Source organism: Hemiscyllium ocellatum, chromosome 34 (genome assembly GCF_020745735.1).
Source record: "Hemiscyllium ocellatum isolate sHemOce1 chromosome 34, sHemOce1.pat.X.cur, whole genome shotgun sequence".
Taxonomy (NCBI): domain Eukaryota; kingdom Metazoa; phylum Chordata; class Chondrichthyes; order Orectolobiformes; family Hemiscylliidae; genus Hemiscyllium; species Hemiscyllium ocellatum.
Window position 1 is genome coordinate 39802737 of NC_083434.1, and position 19433 is coordinate 39822169.

The following is a 19433-nucleotide window of genomic DNA, read 5'->3' on the forward strand; positions in this document are numbered from 1 at the left end:
CATGAGGGACAATAACCAAGGTCTTTTCTCTGGAGTGGAGGATCTCAAGACTGGGAGACATATTTTTACAGTGAGAGGAGAAAGTTATAAAAAGGACAAGCAGGGCAACGTTTTTACACAGAGAGTGGTTCGTGTGTGGATTGAACAGCTAGTGGAAGTGGTGGATACATGTAGTTACAACATTTAAAATACACTAGGATAAGTACATGAATAGGAAAGATTTGGAGGGATATGGGTCAAGCGCAGGCAGGTGTGTCCAACATCAATTAGCTCAGGCTGGAGTACTGAATGGAGGATTGCTCATCTGGTAACCTTAAAAGTTGACAAAGGCCAGGGCAAGCTGTCATAGATTTAATGGGGTTTTGTTATTTTTATTTTGTTTGATGAATTTTAAGTTGAGTGGGCAAAGGCTGGAGGTCTCAGCTTGATCACCCCCACAAAACTGTCTGAATCCGAAGCAGCACCATTTAATTTGGCCATGACACCTTCCTCCCTACACACATCCACGTTCCCTTGCCAGCATTGATTCTAGCTTAAGTAAAGCCTCGATGTTTAATATTCCTACCCTTGTTTTCAAATCCCTCCATGGCCTCACCCCACCCTGTCTCTGTAATCTCCTGGACCCCCACAATCCTCTCTGCTCTGCTCCAATTGCTGTCCCTTCAGCTTTCTCAATTTTAATCACTCCACCTTTAGTGGGAGCTGCCTTTGCGCTAATTTCTCAAATTCCATCCGCAAACCTCTCCACCTCTTTGTCTTTTTATTCTCTTGTGGGACGTGGGCATCACTGGCTGGGCCAGCATTTACTGCCCGTTCCTTGTTGCCCATGAGAAGGTCGGGGTGAACCGCTTCCTTGAACCGCTGCAGTCCATGTGATGTGGGTTGACCCACAATGTCCTCAGGGAGGGAATTCCAGAATTTTGACCCAGTGACCCAGAAGGAACACCAATATACTTCCAAAATGGCTTAGAGGGGATCATGCAGCTGATGGCGTTTCATTGCATCTGCTGCCTTTGTCCTTCTCGATGGAAATGTTTGTGAGTTTGGAAGATACTGACCAAAGATCTTTGGTGAATCTCTGCACTGCATCTTGTAGATAGTACACACTGAGCGTTGGTAGTGGAGGGAGTAGATGTTTGTAGATGTAGTGTCAAATACGCAGGCTGCTTTGTCCTGGATAGGTAAAGTATATTGAATGCTGTTGGAGCTTCATTCATCCAGGCAAGTGGAGAGTATTCCATTGCACTGTTGATGTGTATCTTGTGGATGGTGGGCAACTTTTGAGGAATCAGGAAATGCAATTCCTAGCTTTGGACCTGTTGTTGTAGCCACTATAGTTACACAGTGAGTCTTGTTTAGTTTCTTGTCAAGGGTAACCCCGAGATGTTGATAGAGGAGGATTCAGTGATGCTAATTCCATTGAATATCAAGGGGTGGTGGGTAGATTGTCTCTTTTTGGAGATGTTCATTTGTATGGTATGAACATTATGTCTTCCCTATCACTCTCCCCTATGCTAGACTTTAGATTTTGTTCAACTGTCCTAATATCACTTTCTGGTGTCAAAAACCTCTGCTGTGAAGTATTCTGGGAGTGTTTTCCTATATCAAAGCTACTATTTACAGGAAAATGCAAATTGTTGTCATGGTTATTGTTATAATCTTTCCTTTGTTCCTATGTGGGATAGTATTTACGTTTAAAACAAGCAGTTAATTAGTTAAAAAAGATCACTGGACAGAAACGCTAACTTTGCTTTCTCTGCACAGATGTTGCCAGACTTGCTGAGTTTTTCCAGCAATTTCTGTTTCTGTTGTTGTTAATTCATTAATGTTTTCTGCCAAAGTCATACAGCTCCCATTCGAAACGGGAAGAATGAGAAATCATCTCCTTGATCTTTCCGCAGGGCAGCGTACTATGAAGAAGATGAGCAACATCTATGAGTCAGCCGCAAACACGCTGGGGCTGTTTTCCAGCCCCTGCCTGACGAAGGTGGAACTGCGAGTATCGTGCAAAGGCATATCGGACCGAGATGCACTCTCCAAACCAGATCCCTGTGTCATCCTTAAAATGCAGTCACACGGACAATGGCTGGAGGTATGGTCATAACCGTTTGACATTGAAAACTCTGCTTTTACACCTTGTACTGGAGTTACTGCAGCCATCCTTGTTTATGGGTGCTGTAGCAATGATGCTGTTCAAAATACCAATTTATTCAAGGAAGGAAAGAGGTCAAAATACCAATAGGGAGGTATTTTTTTTTCATTCAATTTTATGACACAACCAGCAGTTGATTGTTGTTCTTTTTCCCCTTGTTAATAGAATGCTATTGAAAATACCATTCCCCAGAAAAGAAATCACATAGACAGCTTTTTCAGGTATAGGGGAAGCCTGCTCCAAAAATCAATGAGATTATGGTTGATCAATGACCCTTTTCATGCCATTGGCAAACAGTCCAAGACTTTAAGTGTGGAATTCTTCTAATGCTATCCGTCATTCGCAGATGAGAGTTCTAAGCATGTACCATTCTATGGGTAGGAATGTTTTCTAATGTCACTCCTGAAATCTCTGGCTCTGATTTTTCGCATCTGCTCCAGAGTCTGAGTCTCCCCCACCAGCAGAAATAGTGTCTCTCTATTTACCCTCCCTCTTTCCTCTTCATAAGCTTCACTCCTTATAAACTTTAGAAAATGCCGTGCCCACAACTGCTCAGGTGTGGGCTAAATGGGTGTTTGTTTATCTAAAGTGTGACTTCTACCTCCTTGTATTTCAGATACAACACTTACCATTAGACAAGCCCTTTCAATGATTTTCTGTGCCTGCCCTTGCAGTTTTCCTGGTTTGTGTAGCTGACCTCATCTCCCAAGACTCTTTGGATCGCCACAATTTCTGACATTGCACCAGCTTTGTTGCATATTTTGAGCTTTGGACTTTTATCTCATTTTAAAATTCAGATTTGTCTAATATACATTGTAAACTAATGTTCTGAGTTGAGCATCCACTTTGTGCAACATAAAGCAATTATCCATTTTATTTTAAAAAGTCATACAGCACGGAAACTGATCTTTAGTTTCAACCAGTCCTTGCTGACCGTGCTTCCAAACTAAACCACTCCCACCTGCCTGCTCCTGGCCCATATCCCTCCAAATCTTTCCTATTCATGGACTTATCCAAATGTCTTTTAGAACTTGGAACTGTACACACATCCACCACTTTCTCTGGCAGTTCATTCCACACATGAACCACTCACTGTGTAAAAATATTGACCTTCATATCATTTTTAAGTCTTCCTCCTCTCACCTTAAAAAATACGCCCCCTAGATTTGAACTCCCGACTCTAGGGGAAAAAAACCCCTTGTCATTCACCTTATCTCTATGCTTGATGATTTTATAAACCTCAATAAGGTCACCCCTCAATCTCCTACGCTCCAGTGAATAAAATCCAGTCTGGTTTTATATCTCAAACCCCCCATTTCCAGCAACACGCTCATAAATCTTTTCTGAACCCTCTCAGTTTTATAGTATTCTTCCTGTAACAAGGTGACCAGAGTGGGAAACAGTACTCCAGAAGAGATCTCACCAATGTCCTGTACAATCTCAACATGACATTCAACTCTTATATTCAAAAGTTTGAGCAATGAAGGCAAGTGTGCTCATCACCATCTTAACCACACTGTCTACCTGTGGTACAAAGTTCAAAGAATTATGTACCTGATCCCCTACGTCTCTCTATTCAATAACACTACCCTGGGCCCTACCATTAATTGTATAAATCCTGTCCTTGCTTGTTTTACCAAATGCAATATCTTGCATTTATCCAAATCTGTCACCCCTCAGCCCATTGACCATTGATCAAGATGGGCAAAATATTTATTGAATATCTCTCCCAACTCTTTGTAATCTTAGATAACCTTCCTCACCGCCCACTATACCACCAATTTGGTGTCATTTGCAAACTTACTAACCATACCTCCCATATTCTCATCCAAATTGTTTATATAAATGACAAATGGCAGTGGATGCAGTACACATCATTGTGGTACAGTGCTGGTCACAGGCCTCCAGTCTGAAAAACAACCCTCTACCCTTGTCTCCTACCATAAAGCCAATTTAATATCCAGTTGGCAAGCTGTCTCTGAATCTCATGTGATCTAACTTTACTGATTAGTCTACTATGCAGAAACTTGTAAAAGGCTTTACTAAAGTCCACGTAAACAATATCTACTGCTCTTCCCTCATCAATCTTTTTGGCTAAAAATCACAATCAAGTTTATGAGACACAAATTCCCTTGCACAGAACCATGCTAACTATCCCTAATCATTCCTTTTCTCTCCAAATGCATGTAAGTCCTATCATTCTGAATCACCTCCAACAACTTGCTCACCACTAATGTCAGGCAGGTTTAAAGCTTCTAGGTTTCTATTTACACCTCTTCTTAAAAAATGGCACAACATTAACAACCCTCCACTCCCTGTTTATAGATGATACAAATATTTCTGCTACGGGCCCCGCAATTTCCTCCTGAACTTCACACGGTGTCCTGGAATACACTTGATGGAGTCCTGAAGATTTATCTTCATGGTTGTGTTTTCTAAGACCTCTAGCGCTTCCTCCTCTGCAATGTGAACTGTTTTCAAAACATTGATATTTATTTCCCTGAGTTCTCGAGCTTCCATTTCTTTCACACAGTAAAAACTGATGCAAACTATTTATTTAATATCTCTCCCATCTCCTGGGGTTCAAAGACCCTTTTAAACCTGATTTTGAAGGGGGTCCAACTCTCTCTAGTTCCTCTCGTGTTCCAAATGTATTTGTAAAATCCTTTTGGGTTATCTTAAACCTTACTGGCCAAGGCTTTGTTTATCCCCTCTTTGCCTTCCTTATTTCTTTCTTAAGACTGCCCCTGCACTCTTTATACTCTTCAAGAGCTTCAGTTGAACCCAGTTGTCAATACCTCATATATTGCCTTTCACTCTAATATGAACATAATGCTCCGAAATCTCGGTATTACACTTTTGAAGGCCTCCCAGTTGTCGGTTATAGGAAATAGACCCTTCAGTCCAACTTGGAAAAAACAATGACTGCAGATGCTGGAAACCAGATTTCTGGATTAGTGGTGCTGGAAAAGCACAGCAGTTCAGGCAGCATCCGAGGGGCAGGAAAATCGACATTTCGGGCAAAAGCCCTTCATCAGGAATACAGACAGAGTGCCTGAAAGGTGGAGAGAGAAATACAGGCACTTTGCCTTTATTCCTGATGAAGGGATTTTGCCCGAAACATCGATTTTACTGCTCCTTGGATGCTGCCTGAACTGCTGTGCTTTTCCAGCACCACTAATCCAGAATCCCTTCAGTCCAACTTGTCCATGCCGACCAGATATCCTAAATTAATCTAGTCCCATTTGCCAGCATTTGGCCCATATACCTCTAAATCCTTTCTACTAATATATCCATCTAGATGCCTTTTAAATGTTTATATGCCTCCACCACTTCCTCTAACAGCTCACTCCATACACGCACCAACCTCCTACCTAACCTTTTATGTTCACTCTGCAAAGCTTTAACCCTTTCTCCATGTCGTTCCTACCAATATGGACAATAATTTCCAATTTCTCACTTTCCCTTTGACAAATAACTTCAAATGTTTTGCGATGTCCTTAACCCTGGCACCAAGAAAGCTACATACTATCCTAGCTTCATGCTGACTGCCACAGTATCACCTGTCTGTGCCCCGACAGGAGAATCTCCATAACAATTATTCTTTTAAATCTTGACAAATCTCTGTTTAATGTAAGATTCCTTCTTAGTGCGCAAGATCTGACTGCTACTTCATTAGATTCACTACACTACAGTGTGGAAACAGGTCCTTCGGCCCAACAAGTCCACACCGACCCTCCAAAGAGCAACCCATTCCCCCCTGACACTATGGGCAATTTAGCATGGCCAATTCGCCCAACCTGCACACCTTTGGACTGTGGGAGGAAACCGGAACACTCGGAGGAAACCCATGCAGACAATGTGCAAGCTCCACACAGACAGTTGCCCAAGGCGGGAATTGAACCCGGGTCCTTGGCACTGTGAGGCAGTAGAGCTAACCACTGAGCCACTGTGCCACCCTAGTATTTTCCTCTGAGAGACTATCCTCTTCAACAGTAACCAAAATGGAATATCTGTTTGAGAGAGGAATAGCCGCAAGACACTTCTGAACTACCTTCTTACCTTTCCTGACAGTCATCCACCTATCTGACTGATCCTGATATGTAATTACTTCTCTAAATTGACTAACCATCACACTCAGTGTCTCTTGTATGCCCTCAGTGACATTAAGCCTAAAAAGAAGCTCTCCTATATACAAAAAAACCTTTCCTTCCCACAAATTTAATGTTAAGTAAGTGAAAAGTAGAAGGAACATATAAATTTTCAAAAGGATTCGAACACTTAACTGAATAAAGAAAAAATTGACTCCTCCTCAAATAATCCAAGATTCAGCTTTCAATCTCTAGATTTAAAACAAATTCTTTCCAGATCCATCCATGTCTAGGCCTTCTCACAAGCTCCACATATAAATAATCGCTCCTTCTTTGTGTATCTTTTATATAATTTTTTAGGTAGAAGATTCACTGTACAGATCTAAATTTGATAAATACAAACTCCATTGAGAAAAATAAACTGTTGAAAAGTATCTCGTCTTTGCATTTTTTTGGTTTTAGTCTGTTTTACTTAATTTCTTTATTCATTCATGGGCTGTAGTTGTCTAGGTCAGTATTTATTACCTATCCCTAATTACCCAGAAGGCAGTTAAGAGTCAGTCACATTGTTGTTGTTTTGGAGTCACATGTTGGCCAGACCAGGCTGGACTGGTCTATTGTGAGGGTCGATCTCTCTTTCCCTTGTGTTTTCTCCCCTCATCATTCTCTGCCAAGAAACCAGCTGCGTGAGTAATTGTCTTATGCTCTGCCATCCCCTGGTGCCCGCCTGAGCTGCTGATGTCTTGGATCTACTGTGTCCGTTGTACCCAATGTGGTCTCCCCCATATCGGGGAGACAGGACTCCAACTTGTGGATCATTTCAGAAAACGTCTCTGGGATACCCACGCCCACAAACCCCACCGCCCTGTGGCTGAACACTTCAACTGCCCCTTCCACTCCACCAAGGATATGCAGATCCTGGGCCTCCTCCATCATCTAATCCTTATCACCTAATGCCTGGAGGAAGAAAACCTCGTCTTCTGCCTTGGGACCCTTCAACCAAATGTGATCAATGTAGCTATCACCAGTTTCCTCATTTCCCCACCCTCCACCTTATCCCAGTCCCAAGCCTCCAACTTAACACTGCCCTCTTGACCTGTCCATCTTCCTTCCTTCTCACCCATCTGCTCCACTTTCCTCTCTGATCTATCACCTCACCCTCACCTTCATTTGCCTTCATCACATTCCCAGCTACCTTCCCCCCCAAACCCCACCCCCACTTCCATTTATCTCTTAGTACCCCACCCTGACCCACAAACCTCATTCCTTTTAAAGGGCTTATGGCTTGAAACATTGATTCTCCTGCTCCTTGGATGCTGCCTGACCTGCTGTGCTTTTTCAGCAACACACTCTCAACTGTGTTCATCCTGAGGCAGCCCCCACAACTGAGAATGGAAGCTCATTGCATGAACAGATCTATTGTCCAGTGAAGTAGAACTGTGCTAAGATCCCAACTCATTTCTATTGTTACTGTTTGTTCCTCTGCCAAGTGGAAAGGTGGTGGTGTAGTGGACTGGAAACCCAGAGGCCCAGGTTAATGTTCCAAGGTCATGAGTTCAGACGAGGAGTAAGTGAGGTCTGCAGATGCTGGAGATCAGAGCTGAAAATGTGTTGCTGGAAAAGCGCAGCAGGTCAGGCAGCATCCAAGGAACAGGAAATCCAACGTTTTGGGCATAAGCCCTTCATCAGCCTTTCATGAGTTCAGATGCCCACCAAGAAAGCTAATGGAGCTTAAATTCAATTAATGTGTCTGAGATTAATCTTAGTAATGGTGACGATGAAATCATGGTTTTAAAAAGCATCTGGTTTACTAATGTCCTTTAGAAAAGGAAAATCAGTCGTCCTTACCCAGTCTATCATATATGTGTTATATGATTCCTGATGAAGGGCTTATGCCTGAAACGTTGATTCTCCTGCTCCTTGGATGCTGCCTGACCTGCTGTGTTTTTCTAGCACCTCACTCATGATTATCATATATGTGATTCCTGATACCCCCACAGAAATGAGGTTGATTCATAACTGCCCTCTGATATGGCCAAGCAAGCCACACAGTTCAAAGGTCATCAAATTAACCTTGCCTGCGATACCCACATCTGGTAAAGAATAAAAGAATAGAGAATCTTCCTTTAAGACCAGAAAATGCAGGAGCAAAATTAGTCCATTCAGTCTTCTCCACTATTCAGTCAGGTCTGATCTAATAATTCTCCCCTCCACTTTCCTGTCTTTTCTGCATAAACCTTTTTGAACCACTACTGGTTAAAAATCTATGTATCTCTTATTTGAATATTCTTTGAATATGATGAAGGAGCAGAGCTCTGAAAGCTTGTGATTTCAATAAACCTGTTGGACTATAACCAGGTGTCGTGAGACATCTGATCCTGTCCACCTCAATTCAACACTGGCACTTCCACATCTTAAATATTCTTAATGACCCAAACTCAAGAGCCCTTCTATGGTTAAAAAAATTACACTTCATTGCCTTCTGAGATAAGAAATTCCTTCCCCTCTCTGTCTTAAATGGGGTGATCCTTGATTCTGAAATTATTCCTTATGGTGCTAGAATCTTCCCCAAATACAAACAACCTTTCCACATCTACCCTGTAAATTCCCAAAAGCAAAGGATAATCTATTTTTAACAATGATAGATATTATGCAATGATTTGAAGAAAAGTTCCTCATGACAATGTACTGTTGAGCAAACTGCAGATCCCTGTGTGATTCTGAATCCTTTACAACTGCTGGCTGTGAGTGGATAAAATATGATATATGTTGCACAAATACTTTGTGTTGTAATATGATGAATAAAAGTTGGGATTTAGGGGCTTTGTAAAGAGTTGGGTAATATTTTTGATGATTTGAAATCTGTGCCGAGTCTTTGGAATTACTAAATATAACGTTGACACCGGTCGCTGGCCATGGTGCTGATCTCAGTAGGAAAGCGGTCCCAGGAAAAGGACTCATGTTTCTGGTCATTAAAGGAGAAAAGAATAATTGTACAGAAGACTGACTAGAATATCTGCATCAACCTGGCACCCAGAACTAGCACAAGGTATTGAGGAGAGTCAAAATGGATTTCTAAAAGGGACATAGTGTTTGGCTAATTTGCTGGAGAGTTTTGAAGAGGTTATAGAAAGGGTCATCGAAGAGTAATGCTGTTGATGTGTACGTGGACTTCCAGAAGGCATTCAGTACTGTGCCATACAATAGGCTTGTAAGAAAAGTTACAGTTCAAGGAATCAAAGGGATGGTAGCAGCATGTTGTCTGAGGGTTAGGAAACAGAGAGTAATGGCCATTGGATATTTTTTGGACTTGGGGAAGGTTTGTGGTGGAGTTCCCCAGAGCTGCATTGGAGAAAGTGCAGAAGAATTTAACAAGAATTAGTACACTTGTATTTCCTGGTATTTGGATGCAAAGGACAATTTTAACATTTGTGGATGATACAAAACTGCGAAACATTATAGTCTATGAGGAGGACAGTATAGAACCTTAAGAGGACATAGACAAGTTAGTGGAGTGGGTGGCGAGGTGGCGGATAAAGTTCAATGCTGAGAAGTGTGAGGTGATACTTTTGTACAAAGAGCATGGGGGGACAATATAAAACAAGGGGTACAATTCCAAAAAGGGGGTATAGGAGCAGAGGGACCTGGGTGTGTATGTGCACAGATCATTGAAGGTAGCAGGACAGATGGAGAGAGCAGTTAGTAAAACAGTACAATATTCTCAGCTTTATTGATAGGGGAAGAGAGCACAAAAGCAAGGAGGTGATGTTGCATTTGTATAAAAAATTTGTTAAACCTCAGCTGGAGTATTGTGAACACCTATAGGAAGGGTATCAACACAGAGTGCAGAAGTGATTTACAAGAATGGTTCCAGGCATGAGAAACTTCAGTGATGAGGATAGATTTGGAAAGGATTTGTCTGTTCTCCTTGGAGAGAACAAGGTAAGAGGAGGTTTGATGGAAGGTTTGAAAATTGCAAAGGGGCGAATAGAATAGATAAGCCATTCATGCTCTTAAAAGGATAAAGAACAGGAGGCCACAGAGTTGAAGTGATTTTCCAATGAAGTAAACATGATGTGAGAAAAAGCTTTTTCACACGATGGTGTCTGGAATGCACTGCCTGGGAAATGTGCTGGAGGCAGGTTCACTTCATGCATTAGATGGTTATTTAAATGAAAATCATATGCAAGGGTTAGGGGAAACGGCAGGAAAATGGCTGTAAGTCCTGATGCTTATTTGGAGAGCAGTGCAGACACAAACATCTGAACAGCCTCCTGCTTTGCTGTAACACTCCTGTGATTCTGCAAAGATATGGAAAATTGAAGGACTTTTGGACTTGAATTAAAGATCTGCTGCATGAATATCTACAAATTCTGGGGCCAAAGGTTAAGGATTGATTTTGCATGAGATTACCTGAGGATAAGTGGAGTGCAATATTCTAGCCTTGACTATCATTGTAGAAACAAGTATTCATTCTGCCAACAATTCTGTGAACCACCTCCACTACACTTCAGAATTACAGCATGCTACAGATTTGTTTGTTATCAAAAAAGAATGTTCTGTAGACCTGTGATCTTGCTATGAACGTAGTTGGAATTGAACAAATTCCAGAAAACTGCATGTCATTAGTGCTGACGTTAAGGTCCATTGGAGTTAAGTTCAAGATTGAATAATTACGTGTTTTCAATGCAAGAGTTAGTCAGTTTTGCCAACACCATCTCGGTTTTGTGGAACACTTTGAAGACATTTATTCGTATTTGTGAATGTACATATTTTTGGGTAACTTGGATTCTTATGTATCAGGTTTATATTGAAAAAATGTTTTTGCCTGTTCTGATTGGTGGCTAATGCTTTAAACACTGATTCTCCTGCTCCTTAGATGTTGCCTGACCTGCTGTGCTTTTCCAGCAACACACTCTCGACTCTGATCTCCAGCATCTGCAGACCTCACTGTCTCTAAAATGTATTAACACTGAAGCCTTATTGATCCCAGGGTCATCACAAAAATTAAAGATTTAATCAAGTTACCCAGAGTCATCAATTTACCTCCCAATTTCTATACATCATGATAAACTATTATTTGTTATGAAGGAATCAATTCTTGCTACAGGCAAAAAAAAATTCCAAATTTTCAACCTGTAACTCTACCAGCTGAAACTTGAATATCACAGAATCCCTACAGCATGGAAGCAGGCCATTCAGCCCATCAAGTCCACACAGCCCCTCTGAAAAGCATCCCACCCAGACCCACCCCATCCCTGTAACTCTGCAATTTCCATGACTAGTCCACACATCCCTGGACACTATGGGACAATTTCCCATGGCCAATCCATCTAAGTTGCACATCTTTAGATGGTGGGAGGAAACCCACACAGACACAGGGAGAACGTGCAAACTCCACACAGACATTCACCCAAGGATGGAGTTGAACCTGGGTCCTTGGCGTTGTGAGGCAGCAGTGCTAACCACTGAGCCACTGCTTTGCCAAGTATTCCCTTAAACTCCTGTATACAAGTGTAGACAAATGTAGACAAATGACCAAACATGGATGCTATGGATGGAGAGAAAGGTGCTGGGAAATACAGTTCAAGAGAACCAATCCACATGATTCAATGAATTGTCCCTTTTACTTCTATCAAATCCTTCTAATGTCTGATCTTCTTATTTCTGGCCCCTTTCAGTCTTTCCTACAGTCATTGTATAGTCTGTCAGTTGCTGGTTAGAGGCAACAATTTATAGCAACTGGTGTAGGATAATAGCCAACTGTATTCACAGGTTTTGATTATTTCACTGCAGAGAGAGAGAGAGAGAAAGAGAGAGGGAAGGGAGGGAGGGAGAGAGAGAGAGAGAGACTCTTAATTTTATTTGCAGTTTGTAGATTTCTGCCTCTGTATTGTTCCTGTCCACCTGCCCAAGAGCCAGTCATCGGGTTGTTCTCATGTTGATGACTTCTGACTTTTTAACAATACCATTTCCCAAAAATGTCTCAGCACCGGTGTAATGGGCCAATGTCAGAGGGTATTGAGTGTGGCACTGACATTTATTCTGAAAGCTGACTGACACTGAGGAAAGTCCACATCCTAAAAATAATTTAGACAGCCTTTCATTTACATGGATAGGGTCATTTCTCTATTGCCTTTGATCAGATAAAGCCCGTGCTGCAGTGAAATGTTAAGCAGATTCTTCAGTTCTATTTACTTGCCAGAAACAGTTCAAGCAGAGATGGTTCAGTAATGCAAGGGGAGAAGTTTGGAATCTGTCACTGACTCTGGAACGATCCACCTGAGCAGAAACTGAATATTGAACATGCATCAGAAAGACATGAATGTTTCAGCACAGAAGTAGCACATTCAACTCATCCATCCCGAACTGGTATTTACCCATCATGTGAACAAGAGCCCTAGTCATGCACACCCAATTCTGATACCAGCTCAACCTTAAATATTCGATCAGATAGATGGATGAGAATTGATTTGGCTGCTGTCTTCTCCATTAACCCTAGCAGCAAATTCTACAGCCTCATTTCTCTCTGTGGGATGTGCTGTCTCCAACCTTTGTTCAACTATCTTTCTTTAATCTTGTCCCTCATTCTTACAGTTGTGAGTTATATAAAATTATGTTTTATAATTGTACTTTTATAAGGTTTCTATATTTTAAGACTTGCTTTCAGGATAGGGCAGTGTGGATAAAAGTGGTCATGAGATTTGTGCTGCAATTTACCCAATTGTAAGCCTGGATTGTTTAATTGTTAAGAGCACAGAAGTGACTCAGATTGTTTTATTAACAGGAAGATGTGAGATATTTATATTTGGAGACAATTGCAACAGCTCCTAAGTAGTTCCTTAGGAACTTTAGCCATAAGTGGTTCCTAAGTTCTCGCAGAAAGGAGAAATTCTAAACCAGCCACTTTAGTCTCTGCTGACAAACAAAAGGGATCAAAGATCATCGATTAATAATTTTACGTAACCACAGAGCTAATGTATTTCCCAGTGCCATGGAAACAATGGTAAAGGAAACCATTTTGAGATCAGTTGATAGACTTCCTGAAAAATCCAGGGATATGTCAGACTGAGAGGTTCTGCACTTGGGTGGGACTTGTGTGGTTTGTAGCCAGTTAAAAAAGAGAGAAATCAGAGGACAAAAGCAGCCAGGCCTGACCGGAAGCAAAGGAAATGCTGACTGTGTTTCTTTGCTGTGCAGAACGGATATGGAAATGCATATCCAGATTGAAGACCAAATTTGTGAGTTGTTAAAAGAGCCTTGAGGTTTCACCTAACTTTGAGAAGGAATCTACAGTTATAACCCTGTCAGTGAAACATAATTCGTGAATCAGAAGTTACCCAATTGAGGAAGTAAAACGGAAGTTGAGGATGACTATGGACATTTTGCAATAAGAACTGTCATTGTCTAGAGTTCAAAATGTTATACGTGGCCAAAAGGTGTCCATTGCCATGAGTCAAAGTATAAGTTGTCGACATGAACAATAATCAATCGTGGTTTTGGATGTTTGATATAATTAAAATTTAACAAAGTGGAATGTTGTTCTTTCAGCTGTGAACTGGAAGTTTGAATTTTCTTTTGAAAGTTAGCAGTCTCTATGGAGATTGTATAACAATAGCTTGAGCTTCTGGCCCTTCCCTCTACAGTCTCCTTTACTAGAAGGTTTCCATGCTCATCGTGATGCATTTCGTGAGTTCCAATCATTAGTCACAATGAAATTGGTGAATAGTAAATGAAGAAAATCATTGCAGATATTTCATGAGTTTTTTCAGAAGCAGCAATGATTTAACATAATCGGAAATTGCTGGAGAAATTCAGCAGGTCTGGTAGCATCAGTGGAGAGAAAGCGGAGTTGACATTTTGAGTCTGGTGTGACTTCTTCAGCATGAACCATAGAATCCCTACAGTATGGAAGCAGGCCATTCAGCCCATTGAGTCCACACTGACCCTCTGAACAGCATCCATCCAGACCCACACTCCTGACATATTCCTGTAAGACTTCATTTCCCATGGCTAATCCACTTAACCTGCACATCCCTGAACACAGTGGGTAATTTAGCACAGCCAATCCACCCAAACCTGCACATCTCTTGAGGAAACCAGAGGACCTGGCAGAAACGGTGGCACAGTGGTTAGCACTGCTGCCTCACAGCGCCAGAGACACGGGTTCAATTCCCGACTGACTGTGTGGAGTTTGCACATTCTCCCCGTGTCTGCGTGGGTTTCCTCCGGGTGCTCTGGTTTCCTCCCACAGTCCAAAGATGTGCGGGTCAGGTGAATTGGCCATGTTAAATTGTCCGTAGTGTTAGGTAAGGGGTAAGTGTGGGGGTATGGGTGGGTTGCGCTTCGGCGGGTCGGTGTGGACGTGTTGGGCCGAAGGGCCTGTTTCCACACTGTAAGTAATCTAAAAAAAAAACCCATACAGACACAGGGAGAATGCGCAAATTCCACACAGTCTCCTAATGGTGGGATCAGACTGGGTCCCTAGCTCTGTGAGGCACCAGCATTAACCACTGAGCCACTGTGCTGTGAAGGCCGGCTGGACTCGAAACATTAACATTGTTTCTCTCTCCACAAGTGCTGCCAGATCTGCTGGAGTTTGCCAGCACTATATGTTTTTGTTTCAGATCTTCAGCATCCACAGCTCTTTGATACATTTTAATGCTTTAACACAGTTATTGCCTGATGAAGCAGTTCAGGCAATAGCTCCGAATACTTGCAGAGCACTACTGTGTTCAACGAAAGCACAGATTAACTTCTGAGGAGCTCATTTTTGAATCACAGAATCTTTAGCTAATGCAAAAAACATTTTCAAACTGAAGGGGAATTATCCATTCCAAAAAGAAGCATTTATTAGTTCAGTTCTGCTTCTCCAGAATGAATCCATAAACTTAAAATGTCAAATATAATCAGATATATTGTTAAAATTTCTCTTCCTTGTTTTTAATTCATGGGGAGAAAATGGCCAAGGGGTCTCATTTGTTGGAGGGTGACCATTTGCTCACATCTGCTGGCTTTGTATTCTGGAGCACTGATATCCAACAACACACAACCATTATCATCACCTGACAGCAAAAGCTTATTGTGGGATGTCCAGTTTAGTTATCCATTTTTCCAAATCTTGGAAGCATTGTACACTTATGAGGCGGCCAGTGTAAAACTATAAAGAGAATTTGAGAAGTTGATGGAGTGGGCAGATTGGTCAGGAGTGAAGCTCAGTACAAAGAGGTGTCAGGTGGACAGGTTTAACCTCCACAACCACCTGATGAAGGAGCAGCACTTCGAAAGCTAGTGCTTCCAAATATGGGGTGGTGGCGCGGTGGCTCAGTGGTTAACACTGCTGCCTCTCAGCACCAGGGTCCCAGGTTCAATTCCAGCTTGGGTGACTGTCTGTGTGGAGTTTGCACATTCTCCCTGTGTCTGTGTGGGTTTCCTTTGGGTGCTCCAGTTTCCTCCCACAGTCCAAAGATGTGCAGGTTAGGTTGGATTGGCCGTGCTAAATTGTCCATAGTATTAGGTGCATTAGTCACAGGGAAATGGGTCTTGGGAGGGTCAGTGTGGACTGGTTGGGCTGAAGGGCCTGTTTCCACATCATAGGGAATCTAAAAAAAACCAGTTGAACTATAACCTGGTGTTATGTGATTTTTAACTTTGTACACCCCAGTCCAACAGCGACTCCTCCACATCATGGCGATTAGAATACAGGAGCAAGAAGGTTATGATGACCTTATTTAAAGTCACTTGTTCGACCTCAGCTGGAATATTGTGCACCACACTTTAAGAATGCAATGGAGAGAGTGAGGAAAAAGTGTACAAGAATGGTTCCATGGATGAGAAACTTCGGGTTTGGACATGAATTAAAGAGGTTGGAACTGTTCACTTTAGAAAGGAGGTTAAGAAGTGACCTCATTTTCAAATTCATGAGAGGTTTGGCCGTAGTGAATGGGCAAAAACTGTTCCCGCTGATAAAAGAATCAAGAATGAGATGGCAGATATACAAGGTAATTTGCAAAAGATGTGAAAATGAAGTAAAAAACAACTTATCTCTTAAAGTAAGTGCTGAAAATGTGTTGCTGGTTAAAGCACAGCAGGTCAGGCAGCATCCAAGGAACAGGAAATTTGACGTTTCGGGCCCGAAATGTTGAATTTCCTGTTCCTTGGATGCTGCCTGACCTGCTGTGCCTTTTCAGCAACACATTTTCAGCTCTGATCTCCAGCATCTGCAGACCTCACTTTCTCCTCTTAAAGTAGGTGTTCAGGTTGAAAATGCACAGACTGAAAGAGAGGTGGGAGTATGTTCAATCAAGGGCATTGACCGATGTATTTAAATAGGAACAATATCCAGGGATATGGGAGAATGGCAGTGAGAAACGACGGTCATTCAGAGAGTTAGTATCGACACAGTGAGATGAATGGCCTTCTTCTGGCCCTACCATTTTTTTTCTCGGTGGTTTGGTGACCTCCCGAGGTACAGGGGTAGAGAAACGAGGATCTGACTGAACAGGAGGATGTGTTGTATTCCACAGTCTAGCATTCCTGGTCTCAGTCACACTTTGTGTCAGTCTCCCATCATGCATTTATGTAGCAAGTGACCACATTGACCAGGTCCTGTGCTGATACAGTTCACCTCAGTCCAACCTCATTGAGGGAGGTTGAAGCCAGAGACCATTGCGTCTGAGTCAATGATGAGTGTATTTTTAATGTTGCTTCATCCCAGGGAGGTGGTCATCTGGGTGCTGGGCTGATAGCAGCTGCAGTAATGTTAGGTTCATGCTTTACACAATTACGGGAGTGATTTTGTCTGCTTTCTTAATGGGTTTTGTAGGTGTGAAAGTGGGTGGTGCTTGTTTACAGGAGCAGAAGGGAATATGGTCAATGGACGGGGCAGGGAATCACTTTTGGAGTGGATTTCATCAGCTCTGACATCGCCCTCATGGTTGATTTTAGCTGCATATCTGACAAACTGCTGCAACTTAATATTTAAGACCAGGAGCAGAAGTAGACCATTTAGCCCATTGACTTTACTCCTCAATTCAGTGAGATCGTGGCTGATCTGATAATCCACAGAACCACTTTCACACCTTTTCCCCCTACCCCTGGATTCCCTTACTGATTAAAAACAAAATCTCTCTATCTCAGCCTTGAATACACTTAATGACCCAGCCTCGACAGCCCTCTGTGGTAAAGAATCTCACTGATGGACGATCTTCTGAGATAAAAAGATCCCCCTCATCTTCTGCCTCCAATGAGTGACCCTTAAACCTGACAAGATTTAAGGGCTACGGGGAGAATGTTGGTAAGTGGAGTTGAAATTCCCATCAGCCATGATTGAATGGCGGAGTGGACTCGATGGGCTGAATGGCCTTACTTCCACTCCTATGTCTTATGGTCTTAAGATGCCAATTGGTCCTAGTCTCTCCCAAAAGGGGAAATGACCTTTCAGCATCCACCCTGTCAAACTCTGGTCTTTCAGCACATTGCATCAGATCTTCATACTGACGTTGGTAATGAGCAGAATGTGATTTCTAATACGGATTTTCATACTCTTTTAGGTTTCCCCAACCCTACTGCTAGGGGTGTGGTAGCGTAGTGGTTATATTACTGTGCTGGTAATTTAAATGTCAACATTAATATGGCCACAGAGATGTACAGCACAGAAACAGATTCTTCAGTCCAACTCATCCAGATTAGATATCCTAACCTAATCTAGTCCCATTTGCCAACGTTTGGCCCATATCTCTCCAAGCCCTTCCTATTCATATACCCATCCAGATGCCTTTTAAATACTGTAATTGAAAAAAGTTGCCTCTTAGGTCCCTTTTAAATCTTTCCCCTCTCACCCTAAACCGATGCCCTCCAGCTCTAGACTCCCTCATCCCAGGGAAAAGACTTTGTCTATTTACCCTATCCATGCCCCTCATGATTTTATAAACCTCTATAAGGTCACCTCTCAGCCTCCGATGCTCCAGGGAAAACACCCCCAGCCTGTTCAACCTCTCCCTATAGCTCAAATTTTCCAACCCTGGCAACATTTTTGTAAATCTTCTCTGAACCCTTTCAAGTTTCACAACATCCTTTCAATAGGAAAGAGACCAGAATTGCATACAATATTCCAAAAATGTCCTAACCATTGTCCTGTAAAACTGCAACATGACCTCCCAACTCCTATACTGATCAAGAATAAATGAGATAAAATGCAACTACAGTAATTGGGGAATTTAAATTAAATAAATTAAATATGTCTTGAATTTGGGGACATTAGGATGGATACTATTCTCAGACATGTTGATCACAAAACTATTGACTTGTTGTAAAAGCTCATCTGGTTCTGTTTAAAGAGGGAAGTCTGCTGTCTTTACTCAGTCCACAGCCAATGTTGAACCTGCACAAGTTTTGAATGTGGGAGTAAACTCATGTAGACATGCGGTGTGTGGAGTTTGCACATTCTCCCCGTGTCTGCATGCGTTACCTCCCACATTCCAGACTCGTGCAGGTTAGGGTTAGTTGGCCGTGCTAAATTGTCCATAGTGTTCAAGGATGTGTATGTTAGGTGCATTAGTCAGGGGTAAATGTAGGGTAGGGGAATGGGTCTGTGTGGGTTACTCTTCGGAAGGTCGGTGTGGACATGTTGGGCTGAAGAGCCTGTTCCACACTGTTGGGCTTCTATGATTCTAAGGTGAACTAAATATTGCAGAGACACAGCAATGAATTGACACTTCACTGTCCTCTGAAATGACATGGAGTTGTATGGATGGACAATAAATATGTAACCCACATCATGCGAATGAAAATTAATGGCTTTTTTATTTGTCACATCAACAACACTGCATTTGCAAAACAAAAAGAAAAGCTCTTGGAATCTCCTTGTTTCATCTTGTTTAATTATCTGCAAATTTAACTAATGATTACCATAGAAACTGTTACACACGATAAAGGGCTCCTAAGCTGTCTTATCCACTCTCCCTCTGGCAGGATGAGAGCTGAAGAAAAGTGTATCACTTCAAAGTGACCGTATATTGTTCCTTACGCGTGGAAACATGACTGTCAATTGGTACTGCCTTTGTGGACAATAATGGGATTTTTTTTTCAAAAAAGCCATGCATTATAATTTCATGATGCTGGCACTTATCTCCCTGAGGAAAGTCTTGAGATTTTCTCCTTGCGTTCAACAGCTGCAATTATTTTATGAA

At 42.0% G+C, this 19433-nt stretch overlaps 1 protein-coding gene across 1 annotated transcript in view; it reads left to right on the top strand.

Moving 5' to 3' along the window:
• The first annotated feature begins 1912 nt into the window (after positions 1-1912).
• Positions 1913-19433, top strand: part of LOC132832339 (copine-4) — a 321120-nt gene continuing 303599 nt past the window's right edge. The window contains exon 1 of the mRNA XM_060850268.1: positions 1913-2092. Within this exon, the coding sequence (XP_060706251.1) occupies positions 1913-2092 (180 nt within the window). The remainder of the gene's footprint in view (positions 2093-19433) is intronic.